The following is a 21,858-nucleotide window of genomic DNA, read 5'->3' as shown; positions in this document are numbered from 1 at the left end:
AGGGTCTGCCAATTTTCATCCACCTTGAGTCTCTACAGAATCCACAGCTGGAGACCTCCTCCCTAAACTGCTTCCAACTGCATGCAGCTTTCTGCTCTGAAACAATCATTTCAGAATCTGTTGTAGAGTCGGGTGGCACTCTGGAGCCTGTATTTTAACAATCCCCTACTCCCCGGGTCATCCCAGTGCTATTAGCCATGAAAGCTGGTGACATGATCAAGTTCATATCTTCAAAGGTCACCCTGACGGCAGCATGGTGACTCCATTGGATTGGACTGGAGGCCTGTGGAATGCACTAGGCAAGAAATAATGAGGGCCTAACCTAGGACAGTGGCTGTAGAGAGGGGGTGAGGTGGGGAGAAGGGAATGATTAAGAGAATATTTAATCTTGACTTGATGTAACGTGGTAATTGGTTGAATATGCAGAGCAAGGGAAAGGAAGGAGTTAAAGTTCTGGCTTGGGAGATTGAAGTAACAGTCCTTCAATCCCAGGAGTAATAATATTTACTAAGCACTTACTGAGTGTGAGGTATTAGGAACTCTGTAAGTATTAGCTGTATAATCCTCACAAAACCCTATGAGGTGGAAATAGCTCTTACCATTTTACAGATGAGAAACCACTCACAGAGTGGTTGTCTTAAGACACACTACTCACTGTAAAATAACAACCATTGTTTTGTACGCATAAATGTTTATTTCTATATCAGCTGGTTTTCCCAAAAGCTGGTTACTCCTGAGTAAGATGACCAAGTCCTGGAGTGCATAGCAAAACCATGCACTTTGGTTGGATCTTAACCTACGCAGAACAGTCTCCAGAACTGCACACTGCCATGTCGCTCTTACTCAGGAGGCTCTGTGATGATGTAGTACCAGTTGACACATCCTATAACTTCAAGTTATCTGAAATGTAGCTAAGAACCAGAGCAGAAGCAAAGAACAGACCCTGAGCAGCAAAAGAGATACAAATATCATATTCAAATCTAGTGTGCTCTGCTCACAGGAAAAATTAATTTATGGATATATTACTTATGTACTGATGTTAAGTAATTCCTCTAGAACTTGGTGGCTTAAAACAATAAACATCTCACAGTTTTTGTGGACCAGGAATCTGAGAGCATCTTAGCTGGGTGGTTCTGACCCAGTATCTCCTGTGAGATTGTTGTCAGCGTGTCAGCCGGGGCTTGACTAGGGGCTGGGGGATCCATTTCTACAATGTCTCACCCACCTGTCTATCGGCCAGAGGCCTCAATTCCTTACCACATTGGCCTCTCCATAGGGCTGCTTGAATGTCTTTGAGACCTGCCAGGGAACTTCCCTCAGAGAGAGTGGTCCGAGAGAGAAGAAGAAAGAAGCCATGGTGCCTTTGGTGACTTAGCCTCAGAAGTCACACTTCATCGTTTCCACAGTATCCTACTGTTACCCTGGTCAGCTCTATTCAATATGGGATGGGACTACATGAAAATAGCAGGAGGTGGGGATCATTGGGGTCATCTTGGAGGCTGGCTACCACAGTGGATAAAAAATGAAACCAGCTAAGCGTTAGAAAAAAACAGGTAAATTCCTCTATAGTCTTTGACTCAAAATCTAGAAGTAATAGGGAAAAGATTGACCAATTTGACATACTCTCTCCATATTTATAACTTCATTATGATAAAAAACACCATAAGTCTTAAGATAACAAACTGGAAAAATTATCTGTAATACCTGTGACAAAGAAGTAAGAGTTAGAAAAAAATGGAGAAGAAAAAAACCTCCAATTGTGTAGAAAAATGGGCAAGAGAGATAAAAAGACAGTTCATTGTGATTTATTTAAGATCACACACCTGCCAGAATCTGTCTCCAAGCCTATCGTCATGCTCTCAGAGCGCCCCACCTGGCCCTGTTCTGCCAGGGGCACAGTGCCCGCTACCCCAGGCCTGACAGTAAGTGCACGCAGCCATCCCCTACTAGCACTAGCAATACCATGGTGCCACTTGGTCACGAGAGTGCATTGTTTTGTTTATGACAACAGTTGCTTACTTCATAGGTAAGGACATTTGACTCTGTTCCTGTGTTCCACTGGTCCTCCCCAGCTATCTTTACAATAAGAAAGTCTTACGTTCTACTGGTTCATCCCAGCTATCTTTACAATAAGAAATTTCCTTATTTGGTTTATTAGAACACGCATAATTCTGAAAGAAAAAAAAATTTTCCAAACTTGTCATGTTGCTTCTTACCTATAGCTCCAAGCAGGCTTTTATTTCAATCTCTAGTTCAGCGAGCCCAAATTCATTTCTGTTATCCATTATTTATCATGTTTTTCTGTTGAAAACGAAAGAAAAGAAGAGAACGTGATCTGCAGGGCTAGCCATGGAGAGATGACTTCGGCTGGAGACTCAGTGGTAGCAGGAGACTTCGTTCAACCTGCCTAGAAACCAAGGCCTGTCACTGCAGTTCAAAAAAATTCACCCATGAATGACCAGTTACATCCTGCGCACCAAGAGTCACTGTGTGAAAATTATTTCTCAAAATGGTTTTTTTTGAGGGGAGGGGGAAGATTAGCCCTTAGCTAACATCTGTTCCCAATCTTCCTCTTTTTGCTGAGGAAGATTGGCCCTGGCTAACATCCGTGCCCATCTTCCTCTACTTTATATGTGGGACGCCTGCCACAGCATGGCTTGATAAGTGGTGTGTAGGTCCGTGCCTGGGATCCAAACCCACAAACCCCGGGCCACTGAAGCAGAGTGTGTGAACTTAACCACTATGCCACCAGGCTGGCCCCTCAAAATGTTTTTTGAGAAAGGTTTAAAAAATGCTCACAACATTGTTTTCTCAAAAATATATGGATTCCATTTGTGTGACAGTCTGGAAACGGCAAAACTATAGGGACAGAAATCAGATCAGTGGTTGCCAGAGCCTCGGATGGGAGGAAAGGATGACTACAAAAGGACGTGGGGGAGCTTGTGGGGGTGACGGAAACATTCTGTATCTTGATTGCGGTGGTAGTTACATGATTGCGTACATTTGTCAAAACTCAAAGCTGCACACCTGAAAAGGGTAAATGTTCCTGTATTTAAATTATACCTCAATAGATTTGACTTTTAAAATGTGCAGATTCCAACTTCTAGATCAACCTGAATTTCCCTCTGTAACCTTGACCCTTATACAACATACTTTCTCTCATTTGACAAGTTTACCTAGTTTTAACCTTCAAATTGATTTTTAGTAGATTTTACCTAAGTTATAGAAAGTTAAATGTTTTCACATATGTTGTGTCTTTTGCCCAACCATCCCATTTTTAGAACTTCTGAAGCAGTCTGATAAATAATAACAGCAGTGGCCGCCAATATTTATTGAGTGCTGTGCCTAGAAAAAGTCTCATCTCAATATCCCTATGAAATATACCGTATTATTACTTGCCTTGTAAAGATAAAGGAATTAAGTCAGAGAAACTAAGGAACTTCTTCAATGAGATCGGATCTGAATTCAGGTGCACCTTATTCCATAGTCTGCTCTTAATCTCAATGCTGTTCCCTCCTAATACTACATTTCAAAACACGCTTCTGAAACAGACTCATAGATACAGAGGACAATTTGGTGGTTGCCAGAGGAAGGGCAAAATAGGTGAAGGGGATAAGAGGTACAAACTTCTGGTCATAAAAAAAAATAAGTCATAGGGATGTAATGTGCAGCTTAGGGAATACAGTCAACAATATTGTAATAACTTTGTATGGTGACTGATGGATACTAGTCTTATTAGGGTGATAATTTTGTAATGTAAATAAATGTTGAATCACTATGTTGTACACCTGAAACTAAAACAATATTGTATGTCAACTATACTTAATTAAAAAATATGTATATATATGTGCTTCTGATTCCCTGGGGGTAAGATTCCAAAGGTGTTTTGCTTTGCTTTTTTGGGAGAAGGTTCTGAAATAGTTTCTCATTATAATTGAGACCCTAACTGTTAAAATTTATATTTTAATAACAATAACATTTTCTAGATGATAAGAGCATTCAAAATTGTATTGTAAAAACAATATAACAACATTAAATAAAAATCTGAAAAAACACCATTCATAATCCCACCACCTTAAAGAGTATTTTCATTTCTTGATATTTCCTTGTAGATCTTCTGTATATGCCTAACACATACACATAGGCAGGGGACATTCAACTTTGCTTTCTGGCAACAGCATATTAAAAGGACTCTTCAAAATCATTTTGCCAACAGGAGCTCTCATTTGGCTTATTTACATTTACCATATAACCATTATTGTTATAAAATTCTAAACTTAAACACCAAAGAACAAGGATGCCCAAGATACCATAGTACTGAATGAAAACACCCAGAATCCTCTGTGGAATGAGATGAAAATAAGTAAATGAAAGAGAGGAATGCGTTTCCAGGAATCCCCCTCATCTTCTTGGACACAGGGCTGTGGCGTGTGGTCAGTTTCTGCCCTTTGGTCAGTGTCTAAGAGCAAAGAAACAGTATTTGAATATGACTCTGATCTGTGTTGACTACAGCCAAAGATCGTTGATGTGGAAACCTACTATTCTTCTCGGATTCCATCCTGCATTAAAAGATGAGTGTAATCGTATTGTGGAAAAGCACTTGGCGATTTATAATCCTGGGCTATTTCTGAACATCTCTTTATGTAATGAAATCTGTGAAGGGTAAATATGTTGATCAGGACATTCACTTCAATTCAAATGTGCATGAAGAAAATGAAGGTTATTTTTTAAAAATCACAATAGTTGATTGCTGAATCATTTGAGGGTGACTTTTCCGAATAAAAGTTATAAATGCTGCATGTTATCTTTAAGTTTTTACTTATTAATAAGCATTTTAGTTAGAAGCATCATTCAAACAGTAGACACGAAGCCTTTAATTCCACCTTGGATCTGATGCCACATGCAAAACAACCCATGCTTCCCAACATGACGCAGCTAATGCAGTTACAGTTCTGAGGGCACCAGGTTACTCAGAACAGGATTCTCCCAGCCTCCATGACAAATGACGGTTTCACATCTGTAATTTATCAGAATCACTTGAGGTATCCCAATTACTGGGTAAAACAAACTTGAATAAATGCTAGGCCTTCTTGGACTCAGACATAGAGTCTGAATTTAAATTCCTAATCTAATTTAAATACTATAAATAAGTAGCATTTACACAAATTTGTTTTTAAGTCCATCCACTAATTCTGATATGGACTAAATTCACAGTAAGATTAGTTCATTCTGATTTTTTAAATTCATATGGAATTTTACCAACAGACTAGTTTTAGACAATAACCATCAAACTGTAAGATTCCATTTCAATATGCACCAAATCCAACAATAACAACCAAAAAATCCAAACACACAAAATAACTCTTTCTTGTTTAATTGCATTCCGTTAAACGTTTTAAGCTCTGGAAGGGACCTTTGAGCTAATCAGTCAGGCCCCCCCCATTTCACGAATGAAGGAAGCGAGGCACAGGGAGGTCAGTGACTTGTCTGAGGTACTTGGAGAAAGAGGCAGAGCCCCTGCCCATTGCAGCTGGTCCAGCCTTGAGGGAGGAGACACTCCCCAAAGGAATGCAGAGGCGAGTCCCACAGCCCTGCATTTCTCAGGCTGACATATAGGCTCATACTTTGGGGCTCAAACTCTTTAACAAGCATCTACAGAACAGAGAACTCCATTCTGAAAAGCAACCAAGTACCTAAAAATGTATCAATGTGCACATTGAAAAGGAAAATGCAGCGATATCAGAGTCTTCATGCGAACCAAAACTCTCTTTAACCAAAACTACTTTTCAGTCATTCAACATCACACATATCTCATGCAGCTTACTGTCAACCTTAGGTAAATCATGAGGTTTATGCTCTAATTTTATTTACCAAAAATATTTTCCCTTTAGGCATTGAAAAGCAGTTCTTAGAGCACATAAAAAAGAGTTTGCCAGGCATCATTTTTCTCCTACAAACATTACTAGTTTTTTTTTTTTTTTTTTTTATTACTAGCCAACAGTTCAAAGTTCCCATGATAAGTGCCTTGACATTCCAAGTTCTTGTCTTCTTCAGATCAGATAAAGCAGTACTGTTTTCCCAAAAGAGAAGCCAGGAATGTTTTCTCTTTTCAGATATTTAACTTTACAAGAGATTTATAGCATTTAACTTCGGAAGTAAAGATCTATCCTTTTACTTGTACCTTTAATTTGGGAAAGTAGGCATTCTCTACCAAAGACTTTGACATTGACCTCATCATATATAACCTATACTAAACATTTTGAATTTTTGGGTTTTTTTCCTATCACTTGTATCATAGTATAAGATCATACCAAATGTTTTTAGAAAATTAATGACTTTAATATCAAACATTTAAATTGAATCAGGCTTCAGTCAGAAAGTGATCTCTTGAATTATATGTAGAAATGAGAGTAGGGAGACAGACAGCGTCCTATTCCTCAAGCAGAAAGTGATTTTGCTTGCATCATATAGCAAAAGTTCTACTAGGCAACGTTATAACTCCAAATAATGGCAAATATTATGAATACTTAAAATTTTCAAGGTCAAAGAGTTGTTTAGGTTAACAGGTTCACGGGATAAATATGTTTATTATAATTTAGCTTTTTTTTTTGCAACATTTTATCACTAATTTCAGTGAGCAGAGGACTCTTAGAAGCAGGTACACATGTGATTGCACATGTAAGCAAATACTCAAGGATTTTCCAAGTGGGTGGAAAGAGTGACAACAAAGCAATTTGTCCGTTGCTCTCTAGGGATTACACAACGTCTGATGGGTTGTTTCTTGAATAGGTTCTGCTGAACAATTCTTTTTTTTCATGAACCAAAACACCTTGTTAAGAACAGAGTCACAGTCTTAAAAACAGAATATATTTAGGGCTTGTTTTTTAGGGATATTTTCCAACACTGGGTCACAATATGCCCCAGCCTCCTCATGCCTGAGAGATGAGACTTTGGGGAAGGTGGCAGAGATTCCATGTTGCGGCGTGTGTGGGAGGAGGAAGAAAGGAGTTAGAAAACTTTCTGTGTCATCTCTGAAAGTACCCTGGGCATGCAGGTGCAAAAGAATTTGACATAGCCCCTATTCAGATTCGCCCAGACTAGATGAGGCAGAAGGAGTTCTTTTTATTAGTTATTGTTGTAAAACTTTTGATTGGCTTAAGACCTTGTGGGTCTTTTAACACCATTATCACAGACACACACAAACAGATCCCATGTTTTCTCTATCAAGGTACTAGAGTCTCTGTGCTGAGGGGGAGTGGAGCCGGCTAGGCTGGGAGGGGGCCCTTAGGACCAGGTGCCCAGAGAGCACTCCTGCTGCTATTTTTCTCTGCCCCTTGGCTCTCCAACCTGCCCTTGTGAAAAATTGCCAGTTCCCTCCTCCTGGTCCCCCTTCTCACTTCTGGGGTAAAAAAGAAAAAAAAAAATCCTTGTCAGTTTTTAATCAAACCAGTCTCTGGGTTTTGTTTCAGATTATCTTTAGAGTTAAATGCCTCTGTTTTCTCAGCCTTACTTCCCCAACAATGCTCTCTCTGAACTACACATGGGAAGTGGTGGCTCCTCTCAGGTAAATTTCAGCCTGGGATCCACATTTTCTTATTTAGTGACCAAAAGAAGCAGGGGCCACTTAACTTCTGTCATCTACACTTGTGGTTACAGTAGCTTATGCCATGACCTCCTGTCTTCAAGAAGATGGATTTTAAAAATAGATGCAGATGTATATTTCGCAACCTAAGTATATAAAGTAAAGACCGCTATGTTTGACTCATTGGCAAGTATGAATTCGTGACCAAACGTCCTTTATAAAAAACCAGCTTTGATAGTCCACAATGTGGTTATGTGATTTTTCTTCCAAATGATTTTTGTAAAAAGCTTCTTAAATTCCAAGTTAAAGCTGTTACATTCTAACCCAGTCTCAGGGCTAATTGGCTCAAAACCTCTGTGCGCCACTGATGCGACTTTACTGTCTCAGGGAGCAGTGTCGGGGTCAGGGAGCTGTGAAGCTCCCTCCACAGCTAGATCTCCTACTGGCCAGTAGGCAAATTCCAAGGGATAGATAGGATTAAGGACTCCAAAGAGGATTCCCCAGCCCCGCCCCCCCCAAAGGAGGATCAACAACTGCTCTAGTTCTGGAACAAAAATAAGCCCCAGCGAAGGAGACAGTGCCTGTTTAAACGCCAGGTAGTCCTTCCCAAAGCTTGCCCCGCTCCTTTTCCATGGGCAAGAGTGTGCAGTGGATCCCAGCCCCTGAGGGCAGGTTCAACAGCCCTTCTCTGGTTTCCTAAGTAGAGTCAGACCCTGCGCGGGAGATCACGACCCCAAACCTCTTCTAGCTGCTTTTGGTGACTAATGGATAAATTCCGCCAAAAAGCGCAATCGTGAGCCATAGAGAAAGCACTGCGATAAATTGCTATTTGCACACCCTCCTAAACTTAGGCCCCAAAGGATTAAGGTAATAAAAACTGCTTACATCTTACTGCAATTTGTTTCTTGCGTAAGAAACAAAACCACCACCTACACACAGCAAAACAGCCCCCTTTTCCGCAGTTCATTTGACCTCACCCCATTTTCCAAAGTGCCCCACCCGGAGAGTGGGTATCGCCGGCAGGGGTGGGGGCCCCAAACTCAGCCTCAGTGTAAACACGCCCCAGCAGCACATGCGGTAACGCATTAACTCGGAGGAATCTGGGGTCACTGTGGCCGGTTTTCTATTAATAGGGGATAAAGCTCCTGCATATATTAGTGGCAATACGCCGGCGGCCCGCACAAAATTAACACTTCCCCGGCCAGCAAGAGGAAACCATGTTCTGCCCAAGGAGATGTGTGCTTGAAATACGCGTGGAGACGTACATACACAGGGTTTTAGAACCGCTTCCCTTAAACATGCCAGATCCCATTTCCATCCGGGTTGCGGTCTTTCCCGGAGGGCTACCCCTGGGGAGGACGCTGTGGCGGCGGGGAGCCGTCGGGTGTCGGGTCAGCTCAGCTTCACCACGCACACGGCTAGTGCCACAGCCACCAGCAGCACGGCGCTGAAGACGGCGGCGGCCAGAGCCTTGCTCAGGTCGCAGGGCCTCGTGCGCTCTTCTATGGACACGCCGCCCGCCGAAGAGGCGCCGGCGCTGGATAGAAGCTCGGCGCCCGCTGCCAGCCGGGCCTGCACCGTCCAGCGGGGCACGTTGACCTTCATCTCCATGTCGTGGATCATCTCGCCCACCTGAAGGATCTCCCGCTCCAGCTCGTGCAGGTCGTTCACGTCGAAGTCTCGCTCCGCCTCGTGCCGCAGCCTGCGGACGCTCAGGGCGCGCGCCGCTATGCTCTCCGCACCACCGGTCACCCCCGTGTGCACGAGCGGCCGCCGCGGCGCGTGCAGCGTGAACGCGGTGCCTAGCGCCAGCGCACGCCGCATGTCGGCTTCCAGCAGGTCCAGGCAGCCGGAGAAGGCCACCCAGAGGCGCTCGAACTCGGCGCGCTCCTCGGCGCCCAGGCCCCGGTCGCGCAGCGCGGCCGTCAGCCGGGCGCGGGTGGTCACTGCCAGCTCCTGCGCCTTCTGGCGCGTCTCCTGCAGCTCCTCCCGCAGGTTCTGCGAATCCGCCGAGCTGCCGACGGTCAGCACCAGGTGGTGGTAGCAAGCTGTCGCCTTGTTGAGCGCGTCCAGCAGCGCCTTGCACTCCTCCCTCGCCATGGCGGTGCGCTCCGGCGCAGCGCGGCCTCCCGCGCCCCTCTCGGCCTCACGCCCTCAGCGCGGCAGGGCGCGGCCAGACCCGACTATAGCCCCGGGCTGGGCGGTCCGAGCGCTCCTCATGGCCCGAGACTAGCTCAGCGCTGCCGCTGCTGTCGACGGGGGCCGCTCGGGACCCGCGACGTGCGCCTCCGCAGACCGGGAGCAGAGAGGAAGCTCCGTTAGCTGCCTCCCGTCCCCTCGTCCATCCTCCCAGATGCGCTCTGAGTCACACGCCGAGTCTTTGCACGGCCCTTTCCTCCACGGTGGCCCCCTGCGAAGCCCAGTTTGCGGTCCCCATCCTCCTCTGGTGCCGACGCCAGGGCTGGCCGGCCGCCGAGCTGCGCTCAGCCTTAGCCGCTGCCAAGGGCGGCCAGGTCGGGTTTCTTAGGATCCGCCCACCCCCGCCCGTCCTCGCTGGGCGCTTCCATCCCCTGGACCAGGGATAGGCGGGGCCCCGCGAGGGGAGGTCACGTGTAGGTCCCCTTCTCCCCCTCTTCCGCATCCGACGTAAGTTCTGTAAGTTCTGGAATACTAGCGCTTGGCAGATCCAGCCCTCCCCTATTTTATGGATGGGGAAACTGAGGCCCAGGTAAAAAAGGGTGCCTAGGTCACGCAACGTCCGTGCGAGTGAGGGGTAGAACCCAGGGACCCTGACTCCCAGACCCTGCCAGCGACAGGAGTGGTGTGCTTCATAGGACTGGGCACCTCCGTCCTCTAAAGTGAGCAATAAAGGGCGATCCGCGAGGCCGGACGGCTCCCGGGTCTCCCCATCCGGGTCCAGCCCACTTGCCAGCGAGGGAGCTCGGACCCCACCCCTAGTGTCAGATCTGCCCTCGGCCCCGCCTTCTCCCGTCACGGGCATGCGCAGTCGGCGGCTCTGGGCTGGTCGACCCTGAGTAGGAAGCGCGGTGCACCGCCTGAGCCCCACCCTCGGCTGACTGGGCTCAATGATTGCTCTGCGCACACGTCACTCTGGGTAAGGACGGCTGCTCATTGGGCTGACCGAGGGCCCTGAGGCGCGGCTCCGCCCTACGGTGGAGTAAGGCGGTGGGCGGTGGAGCTAAGCCGCTGCGCTGAGGTCATGGGCCTTGAGGTCCGAGCCCGTGTCACCGGCGGTCCGGGAAGGGCAGGGAGTGAAACTATGTAGCCTTTTAAGTAAGTGTCCTCTCTCCTGTCTGCTCCTGCGCTGCCCTTCCCTCGGGACGGCTGCGCCTCGGGGCCTGGAGGCCGGGCGGGGCCCCGGAGGGGGTAGGGCGAGGGGCTCCTTCTTCTCCGCGGCCGGTGCCCCAGGCTGGGCGGGAGGCCTCCAAGACCCCTGCCCCTCGCCGGGGGGACTGCCCTGCCCGCCCTCTCCCGAGCCCGGTCCGCCGCCGGGCTCGCTCTGCCCCTCGTGTCCGTTGGGGTTGGGGTGGGGAAGAATGCGCCCTCTGACCCCCGCGGCTCCAGGACGGGTCTGCGGGTCCGGGGTCCCGGGAGCTGAGACTTGGGGGCAGTGGGCGGGGCTGTCGCTATGCCCTCAGTGGCCTCTGTGGTTTGCGGGCGGCTTGGCCCGGCGGGTGTAAGGGAGGCTGTGAGTGGGGGTCCGGCGCCTCAGGCCGTCTTTTGTGGCCCCCAGGGGTGATGAAGGTGCGGGAGAGGGGCGAGGGAATCGCCGCCTGCCTGCCTGCCTGTCGCGGGGCGGGGTCTCCTGGTCCTGCTGGGTAAAGATTACTCCAGGAAAACTCCTAAGCACCAGGAGATGTTCTGCACTCTGGGTCTTTTCAGTTCTTTTCGTTGAAAACGGACTGCCCATAGGCGCGTCCTTTAGGCGGCCGGTTGTCGCCACCGCTTGGGGGCACCGGGCCTTGGGCCATTCTCTTCGGTGAAGGGTCTCAGCCACCCACCGGCCGAATGGGGGCCTTGACAGGGGAAGAGTAGTTTTCAGGATAAAATGTGTAGAAGGAGGGAGAACCCATCTCTTTGGGGAGCTTTGTGGACAGCAGAGGGAGACCAGAAGTGAGAGGTGCACCATGCCAAGTAGAGAAGATGAGAGTTCCTCTAGTAGAGAGTGGAGGGGAGGTGGTGCAAGAATCCTGCACAGACCTCAGAGTTAGAAGGATCACTTTGTTGTGTGAGATCCAGGAGGCAGAGCTGGTAGGCCTCGGTGGAGGAAGTGTGTGACCAGAGCAGGAACAGACACTTCTGAAGAGCCCTAGTGGCAGGAAAGCAGTTGGGACTCTGAAGTTGGGTAGACACCTGGGGTGAGCTCTCCCCACCTTGGCTTGTCAGTTGAAATAGTCCTGCCTCCCAGCATTGCTGGAGGAGCGAGCAGTAGTGTCTGCATAGGGCCTGGGGTCAAGGTCTTGATCGTGCCTCTTTGTGACTCTTGGACTGTGTTGCCCTCATGAGGGCAGCTGCTGGGTCCTTGTTCACGTGTCTGGGCGCCATTGGTGTTTGTGACGGGGCTCCCTCTCTGTTTATGAGTTGCCAGGATAGGTTGGTGTCCATTGACTTCATCCTCTCCTAGAGGAGCAGAGGAGTGTGACCATGTGATGGTAGGTATCAGACCTAGAAAGGATTCAGACTTGAGGAATCCGGACATGATTTGTCCTGAAGTTGCTTCCACATCTGAGAGACACTGAGAAGTGGCCCTTGGAGCTCCTGCCCTTCTGCCCAAGATGCTGGCAGGGAGATGGGTGCTGGTGGCTCTACCTGCAGCTCCAGGAGCAGGGCAACGAAGTGGCATTCTGAGGGACAGCTGTGCTCCTCCAGACTTTCCTACTCCCTCGGTGGTCACACCCCTCTTCCAGCCCAGAGGCCTCCTTTCCCTCTGTGACCCTCCACATTCCAGCTGTCACTGTGTTTAGCCAACTCTGTTTCTGGCTTTCTGCCAGTGCCTGCATGGCTGCCTGGGGGCAGCCCCTCACCCTCCCCTAGATATGGGCAGTGGATTTGCAGCTCCTGTGAGAGATGATCCTTCCCTGGGAACTTGAGCTTCCTCTGAGACCCCAATATCCTTTTGTTCAAGTGGACACACAGTTACTGCATACGTACAGTGAGCCGGGCAGCCAGGCGCAGTCTGGGTGCTTTGAAGAAGAGCTCTGAGAAAAATGTGGACAGGATCCATAGACGTTACAGGCCAGAAGGACACCAGTGACTGTAATACCCTACATTACATCATCAAATTGCTTCCGTTTGGTATTAAACATAGATGAATAGAAAGTTTTCTCTTTTTGCTTTTTCCTTCTGAACCAGAAATTAAATCAACTGGAGAATATCGCTCATCAGTTGGAAAGTACACCTGGTCTGGGTCTTTGGTCAGGCCCTGGAACGGGGGAGCAGCCAGAGCAGTGAGATTTCAGCAGGGAGCGCATCTCTGGGAGGTGCAGACTTTCCTGTGCAGGATTCTGCTGAGCCAGGCTGCACGCTGTCACCAGATGGTCGCTGACCACTCAGACTCATCCTGGCTGGCAGGACGGTTGAAGACCACAAAACCACGAGTGTGCACAGCGCCTCCTGAAGTGCCCGATACTGGTTTGAGGCCTCGCCTGGCTCTCCTGTTCGTAGAGTAAGCTCAGATAGCTCATGTTCAGGGCTATTTGGTATCTCTCACTAGCTTCACTGGATTTTCTGTAAATCATCCCCTCATTTGAGCTTAGGTAGGGGTGGAATTTTTTTTTTTTTTAAGGAATTTTATTAGAGGATTCACTCATCTTTCCATTTTTACAAGGAAAAGTCAGTTTACTTTGCATCTTATTTTCAAATATAAAACTTAATTCTTGTAAGTAAACTTGTCAGGGTGTTAAATTATTTTTAAGCATGTACCCCTGTATGAGAAGTCAACTCTGGTATTAAGCACCAGATTGTATGCGATCATTACATATTTTTAACACTGGACAGAAAGGTTGAGAACAGTGTTGGACAGAGCTCTTGGAAGCCCTGCTCCTGGACAGAGGGTTCTGTCGTTGGCAAGCAGGAGGACTCATGTGCAAGAGAAAGCAGATGACTTGGGACTGAAAAACAGCAAGCATTCACCAGCAGTGCTTGCTGAGAGGCTTGTGTTGACACAGTTCACTCATCTGAACGGAGTGTTTTGATGTGGCATTCAAGGGCTTTCCCTTACTTGCTGCCCCTCTCTGTTTGGATTCTTATTATTTCCCTGGACTCATCTTCTCATCCTGTCAAAAAAGTTTACCTGTAGGTTTTCTCTGTCCACAGGAACCTGTTCCTGCCTCCTGAACCTGTGGCCCTGCTCTGGTCCCTGCGGGGGATGTTTGCCCCCTCCCCACGCCCACTCCCTTCCCTGCAGCTCCCTTCTCTGTCTGGTCCTTACCTCTCCCAGCACTGTTCTGGGTGTGTTTGACTCTTCCGGTGCACATTCCTTGCCTCCCAGCTGGGTTGTTAGTTCCTCCATCAACGCCTGCCCTTGTCACCTCCATCTTAGGGGCAGAGGTGTCGGTGCTCTGCCAGCATCTTGCCTGAGGAGCAGAAGGAATGTCCCTTCCTAGCTTTAGTCTGACCGTGTCTCATCCTGTTTCTCATGTGGTTTTTGTCCCAGGCATCTTTACTTTTGCGCTCTGCCGTGTAGAACCAGCTATATCAGGAACCAGGAAGAATTTTGTTTTCTTGTGACTCTGTTCTGGCAAAATTACATTATCCAGTTGTTCTGGTAGGGACTCATAAAAGGATTATCTGGGCTCCAGTAATCATTGAATTCAACAGTTCAAATACCTAAATTGTTGCAGAGCTGCCTTTGGGGTCCAGGAAGGGATTATATGTAGCCATTTTCAGGCTAGGATCTTTTCCCTAAGAGGATTTGCAGGGGCTTCCTTCAGGCGGTCCTCAGGAAGGCCTGCAGCCAAGACAGCTCTGGCCAGGCCAGACTGAGGGAATTCTGTGTGGATGTCTGTCAGGGGGACTTTTCCTTTGGGGGAAATGAAGTATAGAATCTGTGCATCTGTGGCTCATGCAATAACCCCTGATCCAGGCATGTTTATTTTACATGATGGGTGTAGTGGTTAAAGGGATGGGTGTTAGAATAAATTCTGACATCTGTGTAACCTCAAGTTGGCCAGCTGAACCTCAGTTTCTTCATCTGTGACATAGGGCTAATGATACCTCTACTTATTGTGAGCATTAGTTGTAGTTAGTTACCTATAGTTATCATGAGCAATAAAATGAGATGAGGATGTATAGAAGTTATCACAGTGCCTGGACCAAGGATGCTCTCGAATGGTGGCTATTTTTATCATTAACCATAAGGGATAGAATTCATAATGCACTTATGCATACTGTTCTGGTGTTTTCCCAAGGAGGCATTTTGGAATATTGTTACGTAGTGAAAAAGTAATTCAGTTTTTCACTCATATTTCATTCATCTGATTGTGTCAAGGATAAGTTTACTTGATGCTCTTTAATAGTTGCTAATTTTCTCTTTTTAATAAAGAGAAGAGGCCTCAGGCTCAAGCTCAGAACCTTTGGCAAGCAATGGTATCCAGCAAGGTTTTAAGTAATATCAATTGTTTTTATAATTTTTAATTTTAAGATCATCTTCTCTTTATGGGAAGTGATACTGTTTTTCCATTTAAAGTAGTAATAGAGGGGCTGGCCCAGTGGCGCAAGCGATTAAGTGCGCACGCTGCGCTGCGGCAGCCCAGGATTCGCCGGTTCGGATCCTGGGCGCGAACCGACGCAGTGCTTGGCAAGCCATGCTGTGGCGGCGTCCCATATAAAGTGGAGGAGGATGGGCAAGGATGTTAGCCCAGGGCCAGTCTTCCTCAGCAAAAAGAGGAGGATTGGTAGATGTTAGCTCAGGGCCGATCTCCTCACAAATAAATAAATAAATAAATAAATAAAAAGAAAAAAAATAAAGTAGTAATAGGGTTCTTTTTAAAGTAAATTTTCAAAGGAAGTACGTGTTTAAAGTAAAAGGTCAGACACTAACAGTGAAGCCATTGTGTACAGTTGTGCAGGTTATTCATTGCACAGGTGCCCTACCCAGGGGAGGGGAGGTGCTGGCAAACTGGGGCTGATACAGCCTGTGAGCTGCTTACCAAGCCATGTGCCCTGGCACAGAACTGCGGGACTGGGAAGTTGGAGTGCCTTTTTCCATTTCCCACAAAGGCACCGTGTGGGCCAGCAGTAAGTGGTGGTACATTGGTATGCAGTATGGCAAAAATAGCGAAGGTGGCATGTAGATAGGAATCCTGCAAGACAGGTATTCATATTCTCAATTGTACAAACTGAGATGGAGGCTCAGAGGGCTGGAATGACATGGCTAGAACTCTGATTCCTTTCCTGTGCCCATTTTTCATACAGGCATACCTCAGAGATATTGCGGATTCAGTTCCAAACCACCACAATAAAGCGAATATCCCAATAAAGCAAGTCTCACGAATTTTTTGGTTTTCTAATGCATATAAAAGTTATGTTTACACTATACTGTAGTCTGTTAAGCGTGCAGTAGCATTATCTCTAAAAAAAACAATGTACCTACCTTAATAAAATAATACTTTATTGCTAAAAAATGCTATCTGAGCCTTTAGTGAGTCATAACTCAATAAAACCACACTGATGTGAGATAAGGGGAGCAGACCAGGGGCAATGGAGGCCCCATTCACAACAGGAGCAAGTCTATACAGAATGTATAAATAATATCTAATAAAAGTTATATACGGGGGCCAGCCTGGTGGTGCAAGTGGTTAAGTGCCCGCGCTCTGCTGCGGCGGCCTGGGGTTCCCCCGTTCGGATCCCGGGTGCGCACTGATGCACCACTTGTTAAGCCATGCTGTGGCGGCGTCCCATATAAAGTGGAGAAAGGTGGGCACGGATGTTAGCCCAGGGCCAATCTTCCTCAGCAAAAAAAGAGGAGGATTGGCAGATGTTAGCACAGGGCTGATCTTCCTCACATACACACAAAAAAAGTTATATATGATCTATGATCTTGATGGCGAAAATTTAATTGGAGGACATAGAAGAAGACATACATAGAAAGACATACCGTATTCATGGATAAGATTCATTATTATAAAGATGTTGACTCTCCAGTCCATAAAATTAGTGCAGTTTCAATAAAAATCCCAACAGGATTTTTCATGGAATCAATAAGCTGATTCTAATTCATATGATATTGTAAAGAATTAGGAATAACCAGACAATTTAGGAGAACAAGGGAGGAGGCCTTTTTCTATGAGATATCAAGGCTTATTATGAAACTGTAGTCATGCAAAATAATGTGGTCTAGCCCTGCTCTGTCTAATATAATAGCCACTAGTCACATGTGGCTACTAAGCACTTGAAAGGTAGCTAATATGAATTGAGAAGTACTGTAGATGTAAAATAGACACAAGATTTTGAAGGCTTAGTAGGAGTAAAAAAGAATGTAAAATATGTCATTAATAATTTTAAAATATTGATCACATGTTGAAAATAGAATATTTTGGATATATTAGGATGAATAAAATATATTATTAAAATTAATTTCACCTGTTTCTTTTTTAATGTGGCTACTAGAAAATTTAAAATTACATATGTAATTATGTAATATATCTGTTGGATGGTGCTGGTCTAGACCATTGAAAGAGAGTAGAGCCCAAAAACAGGCTAAATGTATGGAAACTTGGAGTATGATGAAGGTAGCATTATCAGCCAGTGTGAAAGGGGTAGACTGTTCAACAAATGATGATGGGACAATTGGCTTATGCTATGGACTGAATGTTTGTGGCCCCCCTAAAATTCATATGTTGAAGCTCTAATCCTTAGTGTAATGATATTTGGAGGTGGGGCTTTGGGATCTAATTGGAGTTAGATTAGGTCATAAGGGTAGGGCCCTCGTGATGGAATTAATGCCTTCATAAAAAGAGGAAGAGATAGGAGAACTCTCTTTCTGCCATGTGAGGATACAGTGAGAAGGCGGCTGTCTGCAATCCAGGAAGTGGGCCCTCACTCAGAACCAAATCTGCTGGCATCTTGATCTTGGACTTCCCCACCTCCAGAATTGTGAGAAATAAATATGTGTTGTTTAAGTCACCCAGTCTATGGTATTTTGTTATAGCAGCCGGAACAGGCTAAGACAGCTTACCATATGGAAAAAAGTTAAATTAAATGCTCAGTTTATCATATATATAAAAATAAAGATGAATTGAAGACTAAAAATGAAAAACTTTAAGACTCTTAAAGATTTTAGGGAGTATTTTTATGGCCTTGGAGTTGGAAAGGATGTGGTTTTAGGTAGCCACCTTTGCTGTGCAACAAACCAGCCCAAATCTTAGTGGCTTAAAACTGCCACAGTTTATTATTTCCTACTATTCTGTGGGCTGCCAGGGTGGTTCTTCTGCTAGTGCCACCTGGACTCACTCACGTGGCTGCATTCAGCTGGTGGGTGGATTGGCTGTGCTTGCTGGACCACCTGGGCCTCTCTCTTTCCCCATAATCTTTCATCCCATGGGCTTCCTCATAGCATGGTGGTCTCAGGGTGCCAGTCTCAAGAGAATGAGAGTGAGATCTACGAGGCTCCTTGGGGCTGAGATGCAGAAATCACAGAATGTCAGTTCTCTCTGTTGATTGGTTAAAGCAAATCACAGGGCTGGCTCAGATTCAAGGGGTGGTGAATTCTGTTGGGGGAATGGTGAAATCACTTTGCAAAGGGGCATGCCAGATAATAGGATTTCTTAAGATCTAAAAAACACTCACAATTAAGGCAAAGATTAACAAGTTCAATTATGTTAAAATCAAACACTTCTATTTCTGAAAACAGCCATTTGAAAAAATGAAAACACAAATCACAGATTGGGAGAAGATATTTGAAACATCTTTTAGTATCCATATATGTAAAGAACTCTAAATCATAAGAAAAAGGCCAACAACCCATTAGGAAAGTGGGCAAAAATGGTGATAAGGTAATTTATGAACATAATGAAATGATGTTTAATTTTGTTAGAGAAATGAAAATTAAAGATGGCAAAATACTATTTTATACTCACAGACTGGCAGAAATGAGATAATCTGACAATGCTAAGAAGTGTTGGCTAGGATGTGATGTGAGGAAGGGGAATGCTCATGCACTTTTCATGGAGGTAGAGAGCGGTCCAGCATTGTCAATATCCAGTGATGGTGCAGGTGGATGCTCCGCAGTGCCTCTCCTAGGGACATCCCTAGATATGTGCTCAAGGAACACTTAAGGGGATAGGAGTGTTCATTCCAGCATTGTTTGTAATACTGAAAATGTGGGAGCAACTGAAATATAAGATATTAGATGAATGAATTGTGTCATGTTCACCTAGTATACTATAACCACAGAAGTTAGTGAATTAAGGAGAGCTGTGTAGATCAGTATGGATAAAACTTGAAAACATGATGTTGACTGAAAAGGGTATGTTCCGGAATACTTATATTGTGATACCATTTATGTAAATTTTGATGCCCATAAATCAGCATTTTATATTATTTATGAATACATAAGTATTAAAGGAATAGAAACGTGAGCAAGATGGATACACAGCAACTTGCAGATAGTGGTTGCCCCTGAAAGGGGAGGAGAGGGTGGGATCAGAGAGGGGCACATGGGGGATTCCAGTCTACTCTACTTTATTTCCTAAAGAAAAGCTGAGGCAAATATGGCAAACTGTTAAGATTTGGTAATTCTGGGTGGTAGGTTTGCATAATTACTCTGTACTTTTCTGTATGCTTAAAGTATTTTGTTAAAAATATATGCATATCTTTAAAATGTCATAATTTTGGTCATGTAGGTTGTTCTAAAAGTAGCCATTTTTATTTTTGCGATGACTTGGGGTTTAACAAGATTTTCTGAAAGTAATTTGTACATTTAATCAGAAAAAGGTCATTTTGGAATTAGGGGGTTATCTTTGATATTTCCTGATGGAGTGTTAAGTCTGTAGAGTAGAATAATACACGTTAAGGATGCTTTTTAGAAATTGCCAGATCAAGACTTTTATGTGTTATATAAATGTGAAAGTGATCGTTTACTGCCTTTTCCTCCCCTGTCCCAGGAGACTCGCTCTGCCCCATCTGAAGTCCATATGGCTCTGTATGATGAAGATCTCCTGAAAAACCCTTTCTATCTGGCTCTTCAGAAGTGGCGTCCTGACTTGTGCAACAAGGTGGCCCAAATCCATGGCATTGTAAGTGCATCCATCCTGAGGGTTGTCCTCCTTTGTTAGGTGTGGACCGAGCAGTGCTGACGAGGCCAGAAATATGGTAGACTTCAGGGAAGTTTAGAGGGAGTCAGTGTCAAACCTCTTCAGTGTAACAAGCCCCAGACCATGCTCCTTATGTGAACGAGCAGAGAGGGACCACCATGAGCTGCTTCCTCCTGGAAGCCTCCTGTGACTGCACCAGCCCAGCGTGTAATCCATTCTCTGAACTCAGCCCCTGTTGACACTGGTCTCACGGTATTCACCTGTTTCTCTTGCTTCCATGTTGACCCTGAGGGCTTCTCGAGGCAGAAATCATCTTCCTCCTCAGGGCCTCACGAGTCCTCTTCTGTGAGGTGGGTGCTCACTCCCATAGAATAAGGGAATGTGTGAAGGCATTTGCATGTCGCTTTCAAAGGCATTTCCTAAAGGGAAGGAACTGTGCTGAAAGAACTTTTGTGATAGAGGCCACAACCTGAGAAGCCCACGGGGGCAGCCAGGGAACAGGAATGAGAGAAGCATGCGAGAGAAACCCTGGCCCACTGGTGGGGCATCTGCTGCCTGGAGGGAGGGCAGGCCCCAAGTGGTGGGTCTTCCCAGTTCTCAGGTTGGTGAAATTGGCGGGCATCTGATTGCACAACATGGCGGGACGCAGTGTGCTAGGCACCTCTGTGCCGTCTGTCTGTGGCCTCTGCTTGAGGAGTCTCCTGTCTTCTTTTTGTATGTTGTCCTCTTGTCTTCTCGTACTGTGTCCCTGCTTTTCTTGCCGTGTGGTGTGACTGTACTCAGGCATGTCAGGTGACTGAGGATTTGAACCAAAGGAGAAGTCAGCTCAGTTCAGGTTGACTTCAGGTTCTCAGCTGCCTGTGGAAAAGTGGAACTGACTTTCACCTTAATCAGTCCCTCCCTCTGCCATCAGAAGCCTGATTTCTTAAAGTCCCTTCCCATTTTTGTGATTGGTTTTGTGATTCGTATATTTCTCCCAGAATTTTTTACTTTGGATTTTGGAAGTTATAAAGTTCATTATAAAAAAATCAGAGAATACAGTTGTTTCCAAAGAAGAAAATAAAAATCTCATAAAGCTCACCAAAGATGTTCATGGTCACTGATTCATTTCACACTGGTTGTTAAATGCGGCTCTAGGCAGGGCACTGTGTCTGAAGCTGGGGACTCAGCACGACATGTGAATATGCATCACCGTCTTTACCCTAACGGAGCTGACATTCTAGTAGGAGACATGGGCGTACTCTGGGCGCGTGTGTACTAATCATAGGTGTGGTAAGTGTCACAGAGAAAAAGAACAGGATGCAAAGCAGTCCTGTTCACTGGGATGGCCTGACCTGATCTGGAAACTAGTTCCTTCCCATCTTTGTTCTCTGATGTTTTTTGAATGCTGTCTAGGTAAGAGCGTATCATCGTATGTCACTTTCTCTTGCTTTTTAAAAATGCCGCGCTGTGGAATGCTGTTATTTTTCAGGGAGCTGTGTGAGGCCTGTCTGGCTTACTCACCACTGTGTTGCCAGCACTTCACATGGTTCCTGTCACCTAGTAGGTGCTTTTCCAGCTGCGAGTAGTGGAGTTCCCCTCGAGCTCACTTCAGCAGAAGGGGAACTTGCAATAAGAACTGTAGCATCGTGGTCACCTTCTTTTCAGGTCCACTGAGGAATGGGAGATGCTTCTTAAACTGTGCGTCCCGAGTTCCCGCTGGTGCGCTAGGCCCCTTACTCAGCTGCTCCTGAGATCCACGGGAGCCACAGGGGCTGCTTGGGGCCCGTGTTTGTCAGCCCTGAGTTTCTGGCCTTGCTCGGCCTCGTTCAGTGGACTCTGAATCAGTGAGGCCAGCTTCTCTGCAGGAGTCAGCAGTGAGAAGGAGCTAGGTCTCCTGTCTACTCAGCCCGCTCAGATGTTGATGGCTACCTCCTGTTCCCTGTTGGCCGTGTGACGGGAGCACCGGCTCCTCCCTGTCTAATCCAAAGTGGTGCTCCATCCATGTCTATTGGCTGAATG

At 46.1% G+C, this 21,858-nt stretch overlaps 2 protein-coding genes across 3 annotated transcripts in view; one reads left to right on the top strand and one right to left on the bottom strand.

Moving 5' to 3' along the window:
* Positions 1-8,093: 8,093 nt before the first annotated feature.
* On the bottom strand, positions 8,094-10,471 carry RGS9BP (regulator of G protein signaling 9 binding protein). The gene has a single exon (XM_058529073.1). It carries the CDS (start codon positions 9,680-9,682, stop codon positions 8,975-8,977), a length of 708 nt encoding a protein of 235 aa, XP_058385056.1. The 5' UTR covers positions 9,683-10,471; the 3' UTR covers positions 8,094-8,974.
* Positions 10,472-10,767: 296 nt separating this feature from the next.
* Positions 10,768-21,858, top strand: part of ANKRD27 (ankyrin repeat domain 27) — a 46,693-nt gene continuing 35,602 nt past the window's right edge. For both annotated transcript variants that reach the window (XM_058529068.1, XM_058529070.1), the window contains exons 1-2: positions 10,768-10,876; positions 19,708-19,839. In XM_058529068.1, the coding sequence (XP_058385051.1) occupies positions 19,738-19,839 (102 nt within the window). In that variant the 5' untranslated portion in view covers positions 10,768-10,876; positions 19,708-19,737. The remainder of the gene's footprint in view (positions 10,877-19,707; positions 19,840-21,858) is intronic.

This window comes from Diceros bicornis, chromosome 34, assembly GCF_020826845.1.
Source record: "Diceros bicornis minor isolate mBicDic1 chromosome 34, mDicBic1.mat.cur, whole genome shotgun sequence".
NCBI lineage: Eukaryota > Metazoa > Chordata > Mammalia > Perissodactyla > Rhinocerotidae > Diceros > Diceros bicornis.
The sequence above is the reverse complement of the archived record's forward strand: the minus strand, read 5'-3'. Positions and strand labels throughout refer to the sequence as shown.

Coding starts and splice junctions, on each gene's coding strand:
- RGS9BP (XM_058529073.1), bottom strand. CDS start 9,682: ATGGCGAGGGAGGAGTGCAAGGCGCTGCTGGACGCGCTCAACAAGGCG.